The 20000-nt window shown below is 43.9% G+C and overlaps 1 protein-coding gene across 1 annotated transcript in view; it reads left to right on the top strand.

Moving 5' to 3' along the window:
• The window catches only part of SMU1 (SMU1 DNA replication regulator and spliceosomal factor), a 57418-nt gene that overhangs the window by 15757 nt on the left and 21661 nt on the right, over window positions 1–20000 (top strand). The window contains exons 6-9 of the mRNA XM_085850272.1: window positions 1512–1631; window positions 13176–13292; window positions 13423–13550; window positions 14102–14228. Coding sequence (XP_085706398.1) covers window positions 1512–1631; window positions 13176–13292; window positions 13423–13550; window positions 14102–14228 — 492 coding nt within the window. The remainder of the gene's footprint in view (window positions 1–1511; window positions 1632–13175; window positions 13293–13422; window positions 13551–14101; window positions 14229–20000) is intronic.

Here is a 20000-nt window from a genome sequence, read left to right as displayed (position 1 = left end):
TGGTAAGTACTTGCAAAAGCTATTTTATTTAAAGTTATAAACCTTAACTTACAAGCAATTGACTGATTTCTAACTGCCCAGATCATCATCTCGGCACCGATTTTCATCGAGGTTATGATCCTTTCAGCCCAGAACCTCTCCAAACGGTGGATCCACATCAGTAGATTAATCAACATCAATGGACCCACAACCTCAAAGTTGTGGCCAGTCAGTCAAGACGTTCAGCATTGTACGTGCTGTTGTTACAACTTTTACCCTGCTGAGACACTATCTGGCAACTTATATTTACAAATATTGTTGCGAATTTGAAAAGACCCCAGTAAGACATATTCAAAACACAAAAGAACACTGGAGTTTAGATATTTCCAAAGTGATTGTTACTTGTTAGTTGGGTTACCCATCCTCTTATCAGGGGAAAGGGAGATGCGTTGCGATTACAGGTAGAACTTTTCCAATTGTTTCCTTCAAACCTCCTTTCCAAACCCTTATTTTCCATCTCCATATTCGAACCTCAGTTCCAAACCTTTATTTCCGACTCCAGTACACGAACCACCATTATCAAACGCCCATTCTAAAACCTTTATTCTTCAACACCTGAACCCGAACTGTCATTTTCCTGCTTTATTCTCAAACACACATCATCAAATCATGTAACCTCACTAGTATTTTGGTCAGATAATCCCCATTCCAGCACTGTAATGGTCATGGTTCTTTGCCACTCCAGAATCAGATCAACAGAAGCGCTTCCTGAAACGCGGTAACTAATCCTGGCCACTGGATTGCAGCATGCCTCCACAAATCGGTTTGTTTGCTAAACACAGCTGGCATGGGCAACACGGGGCAGGCAACAATAGAAACTCGGTACAGAGTGGTTGTGAAAGTTTGCACACCAGAGATATCTGGAGCAATCCACGTCCATGGAGGAGCGAGTCCGATCCTGAGGGAGTTTGTTTCCAATCTGAGAGCGAACAACAGAGGCACGACCGAGCGCTGTTCAGTGGAACGCGAGGAAGCAAAACAAGCACTAAGCGGTTTGCAAGGCGCCAAGCAGAGTGCTTCCATATGCTACCGAGTAAAACAGGGAGCTTGTCAAACTTAACAAGCAGAACGGGTGCACGTGACAGGAAACCAATGGCGTGAAGGGGGGCACTTCTCAACGTGTTAGGCAGCACGGGAGTTTCTCACGCCCTGGTGATGTGAAAGGCGCGATGCACGAGGCTCTCCAAAGTGCCAGGCAGAACAGGCTCTTACCCAGCCAGTAGAACTGATTTCTCACACGTCTATCTCATACGCACCATATAACCTTGCATTTTCCAGCACATCCACTTCAGGCCTCATCTGTTGTGGAGCATCAGCATCATGACACAAGACCCCCCCAACAGTTCTTTTCAGAGCGTGCGTGCGTGCGTGTGTGTGTGTATCGGGTTTTTTTTGTTTGTTTGTTCTTCTCTGCTGACATGCCAACAGCACCCTGATCCTCATTTTTATCTCTTGATATTGGTTTGTTTCAGTTTGGACAAAAGTCGCATGTAGAGTGTGCAAGGTTTTCTCCAGATGGCCAATACCTGGTAACTGGATCTGTGGATGGCTTCATTGAGGTTTGGAACTTTACCACTGGCAAGATTAGAAAGGTGAGAGCATCACTGTACTCAAAAATGGCTGGACACATTTCTTTCATACTCACCACATGTATACAATAATATCTGGGTATGAGATATGTCAAATGTTTTTTTGCATTCAGTGCCATGTTGGCAATTTAAAAAAAAGATTTTACGGGAGAGAATAGTATTGGATTGTATTTGCTTTCGGGTCCATTGCTTATTTATCCACACTTTATCATCTCCTCTACTGGAATTTTTTTTTAATCCTATTGTATACTTCACCATGTCCAATCCCAACACACAGCTTGGAAGTGTTTATTTATGTTTTCCATAAACAACACACAGCTTTACTATCACCACCACCTTCATATTGATGTTTTTTATCGCATTTATATGTAAAATCTATGCAGCCCATTTTTAAGATGTGGTTGGGGACTGTGTCCTTAATGAGCACTTATTAGTTCAGTGTATATTTGTGTCATTCATTGTTCAAGTCATTTTTCCAATGGAGGATTAATTTTATGTTTTTATAGAAAAAAAAAAATTTTGGTATGACTTTTTTTTGAAAACTTGCTGGACAAAGATCTCTGATTGATAGCACAATAAATATCACTTGAATACGGAATACTCTGAAGGGTTGACTAAGCTAGTGTTAAGTGAAGAGGAGCTGATCGTAGACGATTAAGGCAATCTGAAGATTTCATATTTTACAAAAATAACAGTATTGCTCTCTCTTGCCCAGGAGATGGGGGACATTAAAATGAGTTCCGTCTGACCAACCAATCATCCGTCATATACTGTACTTTTGTGTACGTGAAAGTTCAAAAACTGTTGAGCATTTAGCTTTCATATTTCAGATATCTATTCTTCATGAAATTATAACACCCTGATTAGATCACGGCAGTGATTGGCTGAATTCTGTTGCTGTGGCAGCTCTTTCAGTAACTTGGCTTGTATACGTGATATTTCAAAAACCGTTCAATATATAGCTTTCATATGACACAGATCTATTCCTCATACCACCCAAAAGGTGGGGGACCGAGAGTATCAGCTTGTTGTTGCGTACATTTTTATTTTGTCTCCAAAAATATTTGCGCCATGGAATTTCTTGCAAATTAGGCATGCCATAAGTGCATGTGTAGACAAATGGAAGTGAATCTGAAATGTCAATACTTGTCAAAATGGTCAGGTACAAACGTAGCTTGTTTTTTTCATTTTCAGTATTAGCAATTTATATTGGTCAATGATGGGTGCGGTCATGTAATTTCTCATCTATTTTCCTATTATGAAATAAAATGCCTGGAAAAGGCAATTTAAATATAGTACTGTACTGTACTGTATTGATCAAAGAGAGTTATGTTGAGTTTACAAGTTGTCTTCACTGAAGTATTTTTATTTATTTATTTTTGTATGTGCAAAGTCGAGGCTCATGGCTGAGTTAGGACAAAGCGTGGATCAGGAACATCAGAAAAAGAAGGGGGACACTAACAGCAAGGCCGAGACAAAAATGAGGGATGAGGGTGTCGGGGAGGATGTGGGGGTGGACAATGTGTAAATGAAAGCAAACTCTCATGAAGGAAAATTTGGAAAGTAGGGGGTTGGGGGTTGGGTTTTTAACTGGGGTGGAGAAGATCATGATTTTGGATTGAGGATGATCTGAGATGTTTGTGAACAGCTGTCATGAAGACCTGGAGGGAAGAATGAGATTGATGGGAAGATGAAAGTTGGTTCCACAGGTGGGAAAAAGAGGAACAAATGAGTGGAGGTGAGCAGTGATTCTTTGTGTCCTGCAGAAACCTGGGAGGGACAAAGCACAGAGAAGGCATGGGATGCAAGACCAGAAAGGATGCAGTAGAAGAGAGACCCACTGACCTGTCTGTGATGGCGAAGTGATAGGCCCATAGACAGCTTCATCACGGGATATTTCAATTATCTTGAAGGCCTTGGTTTCCACTGCGTCAAGCTGAACGAAGTCTGAGGCAGGCAGTCAGCCCAGAGGAGAGAGCAGTACTACTCCATCAAGCTACGGATGAAGGCCTTGTCAGTGGATAAGTGTTCACGTGTACCAAGAAAGGACTTCATGATGGAGAATGCCCAGTCAGACATTGGCATTGGAGGCCAACTTTGAAATGTGGTTTGTCCAAGAAGGATCATGGTTGATGGTGAGACCCAGGACTGAACTTCCCCAAGAGGATTCTTAAGAAAGTTAATTGGAGGGTTTGCCAGAAAGTCGTTTGTGTGTGAGTGTGTCAGTCAGAATTTAAAGCCATAATCCAAGCTTGTGATTTTTATTATTCTTTTTTTCCCCTTCAAGGTCTGAAGATGGAGAAGTGGCTGCAAACGTGCTGACTTAAGGATGATGCAGCCATCCTGTCTGAAGGGTGAGAGATGTTGTGTCAGAGGGTGGAGTCCTCAGCAAAGAAATAAAGAGGATTTTTCAAAAGAGATAATTGAAGATCAAGATTAAGACTGGGCCCAGAACACTGCCTTGGGGCACTCCAGCCTTGAAGAGGAGAGTCGATAAGAGGATCCCATTGAGAGCGACACGTTGGCTATGACAGGGGAGGAAGTCAGTCAGCCCCCTTGTGGGGTTTGCTTTGTATGCCATAGGCAGAGAGTTTGGAGAACAAGGCGGAATGCCACGATTTTTCGAAAGCTTGATATCTGTCCATAAAGACGGCCCTGATCTCATGTCTGACATTGAGGACCTCCATCCATTGTTGAGAGAGCACAAGCAGCATGTCCAAGATGGTTTCCTATGGTATCCAAGGCCATCTCCACTCATGGCTCGCTGACTTCCTCTCCTGTCGCAGCCAACGTGCGGCCCAAAATGGAGTTCTTTCATCGCCTCTTCCTGTCCATGCTGGAGTTCCTCAAGGCAGCGTTCTGGGCCCTGTTCTTTTTATGGTTTTCATCAATGATCTCTCCGACTCCCTGGAAAATCCTCTTTATCTCTTTGGTGATGACTCCACCCTCTGCCGTACCGTTGGTCATCCCTCAGACCGGCAAGCAGCAGCTTCTTATCTCTCTGCAGATCTGGGTAAAATCACGAACTGGTCCAACACGTGGAATGTATCTTTCAATCCTGCAAATCTCACACTCTCACTATGTCTCTCTGAAAGGACTATTTGGAACCCCCCCAACTTTCTCAACAATCCTCTAGAAGAAGTCCTTTCTTTCAAGCTTCTGGGTCTCACTATCTGCCATGGTCTTTTCTGGGAAAGTCACATTTCCAACCTGGTTTCCAAAGCCAGTCGCTGACTGGGAATCCTCCGTCGTGGAAAGTCCTTCCTCAGCCCACCTGAGCTCCTGACCACATACAAAGCTTTCGTCCGCAACCTGATGGAGTACTGCTCTACCTTCTGTGCTGGTGCTCCTGCCTCTCACCTTTCTCGGCTTCACGCAGTGGAAACCAAGGCATTTTGGATCATTGGCATCTCCCGCGATGAGGCTGAATCTTTGGACCTCTCACTCTCTCACCGCAGGCTGGTCGGTGGTCTTTCTGTCTTCTACCATCTCTTCTCCAGCCTCCCCCCTGCTCTCTCTGCGATTTGTCCCCACCATATTTCCGCAGGGTGCTCAAGGTCCGCCAACAACCCCCTTCTGGAAAAACTACCAAAATCACGAATCGCTGCTCACCTTCACTCTTTCATTCCTCTTTTTTTCCCCACCTTTGGAATAAACTCCCTCACTCTGTTCAATCCCATTCTTCCCTCCAGTCCTTCAAAACAGCTGTTCACCACCATCTCTTATCGTTCCCCATCCAAATCCTCAATCTTTTCTACGCCCATTAATCCATCCCAAACCCACCTCCTTCAAATTCCCTGCATTCCTTCCTGAAAGTCCCTGTAGTGTCCATCTTGTATACCCCATGTTCCCCACCCCATCCCTCTCCCTTCCACAGATCTCCTAAAGTCTCTGTTCCTCACTGTTTTGTCCTTCCCCTCTTGTCTCATGCCCCCCTTGCTGTGTGTTAGTCAGGTCAAAATACCATCTGATCCACAACAAGTTGCAACAGAAGGTTTTTCAGTGGTTTACATTCCTACTGGATATACTGATCAACAGAAAAAAAAAGTCGACCAAAATCTGACATCCGGAAATGGGTTAAAAGTCATTTTCAAGATGGCCGCCACCGAGCTTTGAAATAACTAAAATAGCGATAACTTCTTCAATAATTGTGATAAAAACATAATTATTGGTTCTGGTCCATGGTTTTAATGGATCAGCAATCCACTGGTGTCAATAAAATTGAGATCTGATAGGTATTTAACATGAAATCCAAGATGGCGGCAAAATTCAAGAGTGCAAAAATCAATAAATTTTCCATCTGAACCAAAATCACTGAACACCTGGTGCCACTGAAACATTTATTTGTGAACATTACATAATGGCAGTTTAGGTTACAATTTCAGTCCTCATCACTGTCTCTAGATCCTCAGAGGCTTGACTTAGTGGATTGTCACAAAACGTCACTTGGCATGATCCACATGTAGACGTACACGGAAGCCCATTCTTTCTGCAGCTGCAACGCTGTGTGTCACAAGCTGTGGTGCAGTTGCACTGTATCATCTTCAGAAGAGTGTCTGGTGCAGCATTCATGGCAGTCATGATAGGTACAAATCGATTGTCTTCAAGTCCCCAGCCCCAGTCCAGAGGATCGAGGTCACCCTCCATCCCCATCCAAACCATGACCTGGTAGTACACTCGGAGACAATGAAACTTGGTGGCATATTCCGTTGGGGGAAGACGTTCAGGTGTAACGAAAGACTTAGCAGCAGCGACCTTCTTTGTGAATATCTTGTAGCGCATGGCTGTCAGAGAACTTGTGCTCTCCCCACCAAATATAACGGCCATCACTTGGCTGCCAAGTTTCTTTATTTCAGCGTGGCTGACGCCTCTCCAAGTGAATGTATCTGCACACAACTGGAGGCCTTGATCATCTTCCACGAGCTTCTGAAAGACTGATTTTTTTTTTCCCAATGTCATACACACGAGATGTTGAATCACATCCTGTGAAGGCATGCAGGAATAATAGTTGAGTGCACAACTTATTCCCAAGAAGATGCTTCATCCGATTGATGTCATATACTTTCAGATTGCTTCTTGACTGGTTGTCTGATCTGAAATATAGTGGTTTTCCATCTGGTATACAGTAATGGAGCAAAAGCATCAACAAATCTGTGTCCTCTCCGGTTAGTGTGGTGGAATTCAGAATTGTGCTGTTTACGACTGTCTTGGCAATGCCCACATCAGCGTCCCCTTCTGCCTGAATAACTGTGCAGCCCACTTTCTTCAGATGATCACCTATTAAGGTGATCAGCTGTTGCTTGTTACTGCCGACAGATAGGAATTCATCTCTCTTTCCGTCAAATTCAGTTTCTCCGGTGAAGTTCAGTCGGATAGCTGTTGGCTTGTCCCCGTCTCTGCTGAGTGTTATCCTTTATCGAAGGGCCTGCACCATCGCCATCAAAGACGACAGTTGCTGTCCCATAGTGTTTTGTTGTGAAGTCTGCATATGCTCTGGCTATTTTGCCATATGTATCTCCCTTCTTCCACTTGAGCTTGTACAGCAAGGATCCACCATCAATAACATACCTTTCAGTCTTAAGGTGTGCTGAAGGTGTGGTGTCAGGTACTCCTTCACATGCCAGTCCCTTGGTACAGTGGTCATTGACAGCTTGAGCGAGTTGAGGTTTGTCGGCCTTCCTCAAGATCTTGTTGTCCTCAAAGAGGGATGGAGGGTATGGACTGAGCTCAAAACTCATCACGTCCTTAAGTGACAAATCACCTATCTGGGATACCACCAGGAATCGCTGGAATAGCACACTGGAGTCGATGGTTCTGTGAGGAGCAACCTGGAGAGCATTAGAATTTCCCAGGGTCTTTGCTTTCTCTGTCCTCTTGATGGCGAAGGAAAACACAGGTTGTGCAATCATTCTCTCGATGATTTTGTTCCCAACACCTTCATATTCATGCACGTTGATGTCTTCGCTTGCCACGATACCATTTATGATATTTCTCAATGTAGGATCAGAGGAGAAAGGTGAAAATGCATTCAGCTTTGTGCTCATCTTCGAGAGGTCGAATGCATGTCTTTCAATTCTGGCACCAGTTGCTTCTTTATGCTGTTCGCTTGTGTTGTTGCGTATGTGAGATCATTGAAGTCCCGCATGGTGACGTTGACCTCAGATGTTATGGGGGCTGACATTGTCCACAATGCTCGGTGTTCCTCTGTCATCTTACTGCCATGAGTCAAGCCACCGGTGCTCTTTAGTGATCTCATGAGTGTTTGTTCGATGACTAGATCACAGCTGTGGCCTTCCCAAAACTGGTTTGTTCGCCGGATCACATGGAAGCCATTTTGAAACTTCTTATACACATCTGGGTGTTTGCTCTCCAGTTCACTCATTTCTTGTACGTAGAGATAAGCGGACTTCTGGTAGTTGTAGTGTCCAGCTGCTGCAAATATTGGCGAGGCATCAGCAACAGCTTGCAAGTGATCCTTCCAAGACCCAGTGTGAGATGCCTTGATCATTGCCCGAGCAGTATGGAGCATTTTCTGATAACCCAGCCACAGCTTACTCGTTTTGGATTGTGCAGCAAGTTCAGATTTCTTTTTTTCAAGTTCATTAGTGATCTTCACAATTGCAGCTGATTCTTCAAGACTTTCAAGAGAGATGTCACCCGTTAGCAAGGACGCATACATTTTCTCAATCTCTTCTACTTGGAGCATGAACTCAGGATTTTCCTCCACTACAGATGCCACAATAATTTGATGTAGACACTTGCTCACCAGTAGATGGCCTCGGAATGCCCTCTGAACAGATTTTCCAGACATCATATGAACAACAGCATTTTCACCGTACACCAGTTCCAGGATGTTTTTGAGTCCTGTTCCCGCTATCAACGTGCCTATTGCTCCAAACAGATTCATGAACGTGTGAAATGTACCCAGCCTAAGCACGATCCCCTTCAAATGGCTATTCTCTGGTGCAGCACTGATTATCTTGGCAGCTTTCCAGTACAGCGGTTGATCAAACGTGATCACAGGAGGGACATGGTGTCTGATGGCCATGTTGGACAGGAAGTTCAAAGTGGACAGAATGCAAGCCTTGTCGCCTGGATACATATCAATCATTGGCAAATACAGAATGGAGGATGCGCCAGGATGTGTCTGTCCTCGGTGAAGGATGTGCATCATCACCTGCCAGCCTGGTACAGTCTGCTTGAAATGGAAGGATAGCTCCCAGAAGATCTCAGCTCTCATGTCACAGACTCGGTGATCTGGGAGGTCTCGGAACTTGATGTTGCGAAGAACATTGGTTGCAAAGCCATATTCTTTGATATCAATTTTTGACATCTGTACAATGTTCAATTCTGAAATTTTCTGCCTTGTCACAAGATGACTTGATTTTATACCAGGGGTCAATGCAGCTATCATGCTCATTCCATGAAAGGTACCTTTGCCATCAAGGGTGATTATGTTGTGATCTACATTGTCACCGGCAAACAACACTGATAGGTCAAATCCGCCTGTTTCTTAAATTAGCAAATCGGGTGTGACACAGCTTGCCGCATTCTTTTCAAACCGCAGTACTTCACCATATGACGAGCCATACCCCATATTACACAGGGTTTCCGCAAGGAATTTTGACCGATATATGTGATGGACCTGCAAAGCGAGACCAATCTGGAGTGGTGCAATGACAGCCGAAGTCTCACTTCTTGTACAATGGCTTGTCCAATACTAGCCACTTTACGTTGCGTGTTTTTTTCCAACGAACAGACTATTCAACATATTTGGAAGTGTATCTGGAAGGAATGCCAGTGCAGAGTCAAGTTCAAGTTCTTCTGATTTGGGGTAGTGATCAGTAACAGATGGTACACCGTTCTTGATATCACTCTCGATCAGCCTTGCTGCCGTCTCAATTATGGCCTTCTTTTGTACCTCTTCATCTCCATCTCGCTGTGCTTCTTTGCAGAATGACCGGAGTATATGTGATGTTTTCTCCCTGAATGCAACTATGTCGTTTACGCCCTCTCCTTCAGCAATATAAATGGAGTCCCCAAATCTTTCCTTCATTTTCTTCTTCAGATAGTAGTTGGTGTATGGAAGAGAATTTTCATCCATAAGAAACTCTTCCATTTTGCCACGAAGGTACAAAGCAGTCATCTGTTCCTCATCATTCATCTCAAGATATGAACACATTCTGGAGAATGCCTGCTCTTGATCACTATCTATCGGACGTCCAGAGTTCCTACTTGTTGAATCTGGTCCACTCCAGAAGTGCACTGGTACATCCCAGTGCAGAAATGGACACTGCACTGATGATGATATATGCAGTCAGCTGCATGAATATCTCTACCATAGTACTCAATCCGCCCTCTCACTGTGAATGACCAATCATCGGACCGATTCTCACAACACTCCAGAATGGTTTTGGCAAAGTCGTCAGTCTTGACATGACTGTAGTCAAAACTTCCAAGGTCCACTGTGGTCCCACAGAACAAGCAGTCAGATTTGCTGTTGAAAGACCCGGTCAACACACGTGAACTTCACTTCCTGGACGGTTTGGATGGTCCTTGTTTCTTCTTTTGATTCAGGATGTCATGTTGATTTATATACCGTTTACGACAGTCCGTGTGTACCTTGCATCCAGCCGCCACATAAACATCGTCACCTCTCTGAACACTGGCTGCATTGATGCCATCAGCGCCCTTCTGATGAATTTGCACAACGTCACTTCCATCCTCAAGCCTCTCCTTGCAAATTGAACATCGATCTTCGTGCATCTCAGGAGCACTCATTCTTCAAACCTGAAACACAGAAAACAAAACATTCAGGGAAAGAGCATTCGAAGAAAGGGATAGGCTACTCAATCAGAGCCAGGGACATTCACCTGACATGTAATACATCACATATAATTACTGGTAAGAGAAGACTGAAAACCCTTTTGTTAGAATTTGATAAATGTTGGGTGATTGCCTAACAGAGGTTTGATTATATAGAGACAATTTATTGATTTTACGCCCTTCATTTTTTGCCGCCATATTGGATTTCAGGTTAAATACTGATCAGATCTAAATTTTATTGACACCAGTGGATTGCTGATCCATTAAAACCATGGACCAGAACCAACAATTATGTTTTTATCACAATTATTGAAGAAGTTATAGCTGTTTTAGTTATTTCAAAGCCCGGTGGCAGCAATGTTGAAAATGACTGTTTTAACCCATTTCCGGATGTCAGATTTTGGTAGACTTTTTTCTATTGATCAGTATATCCAGTCGGAATGAAAACCACTGAGAAACCTTTTGTTGTGGGTTTGGTGGTTGTTTGTCATAAATTGACCCGACTATGTTGTGTGTTGGCTCTCATGCGAGCCTTGACAAGATAGACAAAAAAAGGGTAGAATGAACTGGTCAAATCCAAATTTATAATCTGAGATAAAGCTGTTGGAAAAATGGAAAGCTTTCATATCAACTGTGATGATTGATTCCATAACCTTGCTGATGATTGAAAGTAATCTGATAAGTCTGTCGTGAAAGCGACTTTTTTGCACCTTTTTACGTAATGCAGTGACTTTTGCAGATTCCCAAGCATATGGAAGATGACCTCAGGCAATTTATGTGGTGCAAAGGGCAGACAGAGACGGAGAGCAACAGAACGCAATAGAGCAGGTTTTCTCAGACTCGTTAGCTGATGACATCTGGTCCATTTGCACATTCAGAGCCGAGGGTTCCCAGGAGCTCCTTCACGTTCTCAGGTGCAAAAGACAGAGTCCAGGAGCAGTTGGGTACGACTCGGTAGGGTGGGCACAGAGAGTGAGGGTTTGGTGACATGATTTGGAAGTAGACACGGAAATGAGTCACTTGGACTTCTTGCGAGCTTGTATGAAGTGAGGGAAGGGATGGAAGGGGAGCATACTCCAGAGACGTACTTAACAAAGTGCCACCAGATTTTAGAGGAGGAAGAAAAGTTTGAAAGTTCAGTCTTGAGGTTGGAGAGATGGTGTTTTCTGGCTGTCATGTGGGTGGACACACATTTGTGATCTTTTTGGAATGATCTGAGGTTGCCTTCAGTCAGTTTTGCTTTTCAGGAAAGAAGGAAAGTTGTTTCAAGGCAATTCCCTCACCACAGGATTCATTGTACCATGAGCAGGAGGTTGGGTATGAAAACTGAAGATTTGATGGGATGAATCTGTGTATCAGGGAGAACAGGTTTCTGTGGAAGAATTCCCAGATTGAGTAAATATCAGGGGTGGTAGATTATGGGAGACCATTTCTGGAATGGGATGGCCACTTGTTTGTAGTCAATGCCAGTTTGCCTGAGTGAACTGCCAGACTCGGTTGTTGAGAATGCCTTGAGAGATGTTCATCTTAACAAGCATGTGTTGAGATGAAGTACTTGGAGCAGAGGAGGAGCAGGAGATATTTGTGGGAATGTTGGTCATCACCAAGTCCAGAAGGGAAGATTTTTATTGGGAGAAGTACAGATTGGGTCAGTTCCATGGAATCACAGAAGTCCTTTGCTGAAGTGTCATGGCTAGTGAGAGAGGTACAACACCCAACCAAGTTGCATAATGACAATTGAAATCTCCACATGTGAGGAAGAGAGAGTTGGGATGAGTGGTTAAAAGTTAGTCCATTTTGTCTGAGAGAAGTGTACCGTCCGCTAAACACCGACTCCTCCATCTACAACACGCAGGCAAACAAGAGGTGGGAGCTAAAGTGAAATCACAGCCATTGAGAGGTGTAATAGTTGTCCGCGGAACAGTCAGAAATGGAGTTCTTGTTTTAAAATGCAACGCCACCGCCAAGTTGGGCAGGCTGGAGGAGACCATAGCCAGGGAGACACGAAGGATTTTGTTGGAGATGATATCTGGTTTATTGGCAGTGGCCTGGATTTAGAGATGTCAGGTTGGGGCAGAGGCCTCGAATGTTTGAGGTCCACACAGTTGGGTACAGGTGAGGAGGAGGTGCTAGTAGATTGCAGGAATGTGGAAAGGACCAAGGAGAGGGGGCAGGGGGGAGCTTTGAGGGTTCAGGTTGGTGGTTTGGAAGCATTGCAAATCAAACCAACAAGTTGACCTTTGCTTTTGAGTGTAAACCATTCTATTTTGTACTAAGTGGAAAAAATAAGAAAAAGTTACAACTTTTCCTTATCTCAGGTGTGTCTTCTGTGGTCTTGGCAATACTAAAGCAGGTTCACTTGGCAGCGAGGCATTTTCTGATCTAACTTTCTTGCTCAATGACTCCCTTTTCCCAATCATTTTTCTAAAAGCTCGTGAGCATCGCTTTTAAAATAAAATTTGACACACGTGGGAGGCTCCATTGTTGGTTTCACATTTTTGCATCCTTTTAATTATTATTTTTTTCTTTCTTGCGAGCAGCCTATTTTATTTAACACATTAGGATTTACATGTGAACTTTATGTCTGTGATGACTGCAGTCCTCTTTGCCAACAAATGCATTTTATAGGTTTGATATGTTTTTCAAAGAAAACATGAATATATGGAATTTTGCAGCTGTGTTGCAGTTGCAGTTAAACTTTTATCCTTCTCTTTGGGGCAGGATTTGAAGTACCAGGCACAGGATAACTTCATGATGATGGATGATGCTGTGTTGTGCCTCTCCTTCAGTCGGGACAGCGAAATGTTAGTGTCTGGGAGCCAGGATGGTAAAATAAAGGTAATGTCATATTACTTTACATTATGTATTAGCCTTATTGGTTAAGTGATGACGAGTGCTTGGCGGTACTTTGTTCCCATGAGACATTAAAAATATGCAGATCCATGGTATTTTTTTTTGATTCATTCAGGTTTGGAAGATTCAGAGTGGGCAATGCCTCCGAAGATTTGAGCGAGCACACAGTAAAGGTGTGACATGTGTAAGCTTCTCAAAGGATAGCAGCCAAATCCTCAGTGCGTCCTTTGACCAGGTCATCCGGTAAGTCCTCAAACACCTAGCGAGAATTATCTAGAGGAGCACTCCACTCTGCCCCTCCTTGGAATACTCACTGTCCCTTTTTTAAATGCCCCATCCACACTGAAGCTTTCCCCTTCTCCTCCCGCTTCCCCCCTACCCCCTTCCCTTCCTGAAAATACACAAAATAACTTGGATAAAGTTTTTATTTCTTTACAAACTGCCAAAACCCACTCTATAGTCCACCATTTTAGCTTGCAACCTTGAAATATATGTGAGTGGTGTCCATCTGGAGGCCGGGAGGGCCGGAATGCAATGCATATCGGAAACAAATTATACATAGCTGTAACCTTGCACGTCCCCCCCCCCCCACCTGACTCGTAGTTATTGCCTCCCCCCCCCTTCCCCATTCCTCTCCCAAGTTCCCTTTGTAAATTTGATTTGCAGTTTGTCCTTTTTATTTAAAGGTGTTGATGCGGTACTTGATACTGTATTTCGTGTGGATATAATTACACCTGTTTGATTTCCCATTGACAAACGCCGTGCATATTGGCAATGCGTCTTTCTTTTCTTAGAGTGCATGGCTTGAAGTCTGGAAAAACTCTGAAAGAGTTCAGGGGTCACACATCATTTGTGAATGAATCTGTGTTCACTCAAGATGGACACCACATAATCACTGCTTCTTCTGATGGCACCGTTAAGGTACCGACAGTTACCGTGTCAATTCTTGTTATAATACCATTATGATTTTTGTTGGGGTCGAGGAGGTGGGGGGGGGCGTAGGGCTGGACTGTGGAAACACTTGATTTTAGTGGTTTGTGAATTTCTGATCTGAATACTAATTTACCAAATATTCATTTAGATTGCTGCTTCAACATGGTTCGCAGGATTGACAGAGTAGTTTTTCTCACCTCTAAGTTGTGTCGTCATGTTGAGTCTGTCTTTGCAGCATAATAGTTCTGTCCTACCAGGTAGCCGTGTAAATTCCACGTAAAGTGAAATGTGATCACTATTGTTGGAGCCACGCATGTCGTCCCAGTGTCCTGGTGTGAGTCCATATCGTCCTCGTTGAGAGCCACACCTTGACTAGGACAAGGGAAGAGGTTAATAATCCAAGAGTGGAGTTGGCCTTGGATTCCATTGGCAGACAGTTTGAAGAGCAGGGCAGGATGCCAGGTCTGAATTCAAATTGATGATCTGAGATGAGGCTGTTGGAGAAAAGGAATGTTTTTATGTCGACTGTAATGATGGATTTCATGACCTTGCTGATTATGAGAAACAAGAAGCGAATACTTCGATATCGCGCGGCTGGGGGCAGTAAAAGGTTAAGAATGATGAAACAATTTTGCAGTTATAAAATTTAAATGTAGACACGGTAAATTAGCATGCATGATGGGAAGAGTTGTGACGTTGGACAAATTTCTATTTATAGCCCTCAGATCAAAGGGACGTACACACCCATAAGTGTGACAACAGACGTGACAGAATAGCCAATTATATAACAGCGCGATGTCGCCATGCTGTAATAAGCTACTTTGTCTGTAGTTAAGGGGATCCATTTTGCACCTTTTTAGCCGCATCACGTTGCGAACGCTGGCTCTAAGAGAGCGCTTCCTCTTCTTCTTCTTCTTCTTCTTCTTCTTCTTCTTCTTCTTCCAAAACCTTCAGGACGTGGCTCTTGTTATATATATATATATATATATATATATATATATATATATATATATATATATATATATATATATATACAGTCAAAGCTCGTTACTATGCCACCCGTCGGGACCGAGCAAAAGTGGCATAGTAGCGAGATTTTGTAAAAACGGCCTTATTTTCTCAAGTTACCCATCTGTAGTTAATCTTTCGACAAAATTTATTCCAGCAAGTAAAAGGCACGACTGTTGTATAAGCTAAGCGAACGGAGAACATACACACACTAACAGAGTTCACACACTAACATATGGCATGGCGAGAAATTCACGACACACAAAGCTTTCAAGAATCGTCGGCTGGCGCATCTTCTTTCGGCGGATCTCGTGCATCTGCGTTGTCTAGCCGATCGCACGCTTGCATCACACCGGGCTTCCCGCTTCTCTGCTGCATGAACTTCCGGACGGTGCTACAAGCGCGCTGGGCTTCCTCGAACGGAACGATTTCCTCCTCGACAGTTACCTCGTCATCTTCGCTTTCCTCCGGCTCCTCACTGCACAGAATCTCCTCCGCAATCTCCTCCAGCGTGAAATACCCGCCAGTCGCGAGGCGCTCGTCGGCTTCGAGAAAGTCAGACAGCTCGATCTCCTCGTTCTCGTGCATCTTTTCCTCGGCAGGCAGAGCTTCCCAGATGTCGGGCAGCTCCGCATCCTGTGGCTCAGTTTGGATCTCCTCTTCGATGAACTTGGCCTTCGCGAAACAGTTCCTGATCGTCGACTTGCCGACCTGCTCCCAAGCACGCCGGGCGACGTGTAGAGCGTCGAGCAACGTGAACTTGAACTCCTTTCCCTCATCTATGGCCTCAAGCCGGCGGCATAGCAGGAGCTTCTTGTCGTGGCGCTTGAGGTTCTCTATGATTCCCTGACCCATTGGTTGCGAATTGGCTGTCGTGTTGGGTGGGAAGAAGACCAGTTGGATGTTGTTCAGCTCGAGCTCGGGAGGGTGGCTAGAGAAGTTATCGAGACAGACCAGCACTCTGCGTCCCTGCTGGCTGAGTCGTCCGTCCCACGCACGCAACATCTCCTCGAAAAGCTCCGCCGTCATCCACGCCTTCGAGTTCGCCTTGTACTTGACCGGGATCTCTTTGTTCTTGAAGGCACGGGGTTTCTTGGAATTGCCAATCACCAGAAGAGGGAACTTCTCGCTGCCGCTCATGTTTGCCCCAACCAGAAGAGTGATCCTTTGCTTGCTTTTTTTTTCCTCCAGTATACCGCTCTCCCCTGAAAGCCATGGTCTTGTTCGGAAGCAGCTGCCAGAAGAGTCGTCTGCGGAGAACTGCCCGAGTAAGGGCCGGAGAACCTGTTGTTGCCACTCAAGAAGGGATTGCGAATCCACCGCTCCAGCTTCGCCCTGCACTGTCTTGAACGTGATGCCGTGGCGCTTCTTGAAATTGCCCAACCAACCGTCACTCGCCATGAAGTCTGGGATGTGCATCAGCTCGGCCAGTTTCATCGCCTTCTCCTTGATCAGATCGCCGCTGACAGGCACATTCTGTCCTCTTGATTGCTTCAGCCACATGAGCACTCCCTCATCAAGCTTCGGGTCGTGAGCCTGCGTCAACTTCATGTGCTCGATGGAAATCCAGCTTTGATTGCAGCCTCGATTGCATCCTTCTTGCTGAGAATGCCCTTCACGGTGGTTCTCTTAACTTCGACGCCCCATTTCTTGCTAATCTCCCTGGCCAACTTGGACTGATTCGGCTCCTTCTTCGCAGCATCGATGATCTCCTTCTCCTTCAGCGTAAAGTCGGTTCGCTTGCGTTTGAGCTGACATTATGGGCTGAATTTGAAAAAAAATGATGTTACTGTTGTACATGTATCTGCGTGTCTGTGTGTGTGCTCGCGCTTTTTGTGTCTCGTTGTGCGTGTTGTGATTGGCTTGTTGTGGCTGACATCGGGAGAAGAATCGCGTGTTTTGACAGTCTGACTATGCGCGTACGTATTGAGTTACGTTGTGCGCAGCTGGACTGTAGTTCGCCGCTTCGCCTTTGGACGTGAGTGTGATAATCGAGCACTGCGCAATACAGACTTTTTCACGACTCGTGCCTTTTAACAGTCACACAGTAGTGGCATGGTAGCGAGAGTAGGGGGTGGCATAGTAAATTTATTTTGTATTGAATTTTGTCGGGACCGAGCAAAAGTGGTATAATAGCGAGAGTGGCATAGAAGCGAGGTGGCATAGTAACGAGCTTTGACTGTATATATATATATATATATGTATATATATATATATGTATATATATATGTATGTATGTATATATATATGTATGTATATATATATGTATGTATATATATATGTATGTATATATATATGTATATATATATATATATATATATATATATATATATGTATATATATATATATATATATGTATATATATATATATATATATATATATATATATGTATATATATATATGTATAAAGATATATATGTATATATGTATATAGGAATATATGTATATAGGTATATATGTATATAGGTATATATGTATATAGGTATATATGTATATATATATGTATATATATATGTATATATATATATATATATATATATATATATATATATATATATATATATATATTCTGGATTTCCTTAAATACTAAACACCTGGACACATCCTCGCATTGAGGGTTCCTTTTGAGAGCATCTATCATGAACTTTTCAATATATTCTGACATTTGCTTTAAAGTTTCGAAAAGTTCACGTTACTATTTAAAGATTATTCCATTTAATGTGTTGTAATTTCGTAAATACACTATTTTCTCATCATGAACGAGGAGCCTCCATGACGGCTCTCGCTATTGGCTCCATCAAGGCACGTGACGAAATATCGGAAGTTGTTATTGTTGTTGTGATAAAAATGCGGATGTTTCGACTTTCGGGAATTAATCTTTCATCCAAAACAAGATCCTTCAAAATAGTCTTTCGGACAACTTATTATTGAATTATTAATAATAATTAGCCAAACCCGCGTTTTGCACGGTTTCAAAAGTGAGGGTTCGTTCGGACGTCAATATATCCAGTGTTCACAATGTGATATATCGAATTTCTTTATATACAATATTTCTTGTTACATTTTTAGCCGCGTCGCGTTGCGAACGCTGGCTCGAAGAGAGCTCCGCGTTGTTGTTGTTGTTGTTGTTGTTGTTGTTGTTCTTCTTCTTCTGGTGAAGACAAAACGTTTATGACGCAGCTCTTGGACACATTTGTCCTTGTTTTATGTAATGCTCTGATGTTGGCGGATTTCCTAGAAGATTGTAGACTGTCGAGAGCAAATGATAGAGAGGAAGTGCAAGAGCAGCAGAGCAGGTTTTTTGGACGCTGAGCTGATGCTGTCTGGTCCATTTGCAAAGTCAGAGTCAAGGATTGCCAGAAACATTTTCCACCTTCTCACGTGCAAAAGACAGAATCTAGGAGCGGTTTGTCACAATTGGTAAGGGTGGATACAGAGGGAGATGGTTAGGGACACAAGATATTGAAGCAAACATAAAATTGAGGCATTCGGCCTTCTCACAAGCAGAGTCTGCTGTAGTGCCATTTGAAGAGGGAAGGGAAGTATACACCAGAAATAGACTTGATAATGTGCCACCAGGTTTTAGAGGAGGGAGATGAGTTTGGAAGCCCATTCTTGAGATTGGACAGATGTTGCTTTCTGGCTTCCCTAAGACGAGACACACACTTGTTGCGGGCTTTGTGGAATGACCTGAGGATGCCTTCGGTTGGATTTGCCTTCCAGGAGAATGCAAGTTGTTTTAAAGCAACTGCCTCACCACAGGATTCAGAGTACCCAGAGCAGGAGGATGGGTACGATAACTGAAGACTAGATTGGATGGTTATTATGCTATTTTTGAACTTCACCTATTCCTCTCTTCATAACTTGCTTTCCCACATTCCCAACTTCTCTTTTCATCCTGTTCATCATCCCAGTTGCAGTAAGATATGTCTCGTGAAAACAATTATCCAAACTACTTCCAAGATGCATAAATTCACAATCTTGCGAGATATGTCCCATGGAAATTTTGTGGAATTGCTCCTCTCAAGTGATTGTGAGTAGCCTAATTGTATTAATAAACGATCCAAAATTAATTGCTTTCTTTGTGATGCTTAAATATTCAACATTAAAATTGAATAACGATGAAACGACGTACTTCGTCATCTCGTGAGATTTATGTGACTGAGACACTATATATTGTTACGATCTTGGAAGCCTTGTGCACACAGACAGACCACCGTCCCCGTAGCTTAGTTATTTTGAGAAGTATGTGTTTCTAGTTAGAATCCATCTCCTATGTCTAATGGGAATTACGTGTCCATGCGCTGCGAAGTTATTTTATAGATAGGATTGTTACACTTATGACAACGCCAACAACAACACTGCTCGAGGAATTGTTCGCGCACGAAGCGTTTCGTTATGGCCTGGCGCCAAATGAGAGAATGTCATTTTGTGGCCAATGGGCGACGAATGGATCAGAGCCGGGGTGGTCCTTTGCAAAAAGGCGGAGCCGCGACACGCGGTCCGCTCAATGAGAGCAGGCCTTGCATGAGCGGACCGCGCCCGAGAAGGACGGCGGAAGAAAGGAGAACAAATAATTGCGCCCAATCAGCTTGAGCGCGTGGTCTGGTTCTCTGATCGCATCTCGACGCTGGTCTGGTTCTCGGATCGCATCTCTCGACCCAGGTCTGGTCTGCTCGACGCTGGTCTGGCCCCATCTCGGCGCTGGCGCTGGTCTGCGTCTGGCTGCCCTGGTCCGTCTTTTGGCGACG

The sequence above is a fragment of the Eptatretus burgeri genome, chromosome 12 (assembly GCF_056783735.1).
Source record: "Eptatretus burgeri isolate ZD-2024b chromosome 12, Ebu_testis_v1, whole genome shotgun sequence".
Classification (NCBI taxonomy): Eukaryota; Metazoa; Chordata; class Myxini; order Myxiniformes; family Myxinidae; genus Eptatretus; species Eptatretus burgeri.
The sequence above is the reverse complement of the archived record's forward strand: the minus strand, read 5'-3'. Positions and strand labels throughout refer to the sequence as shown.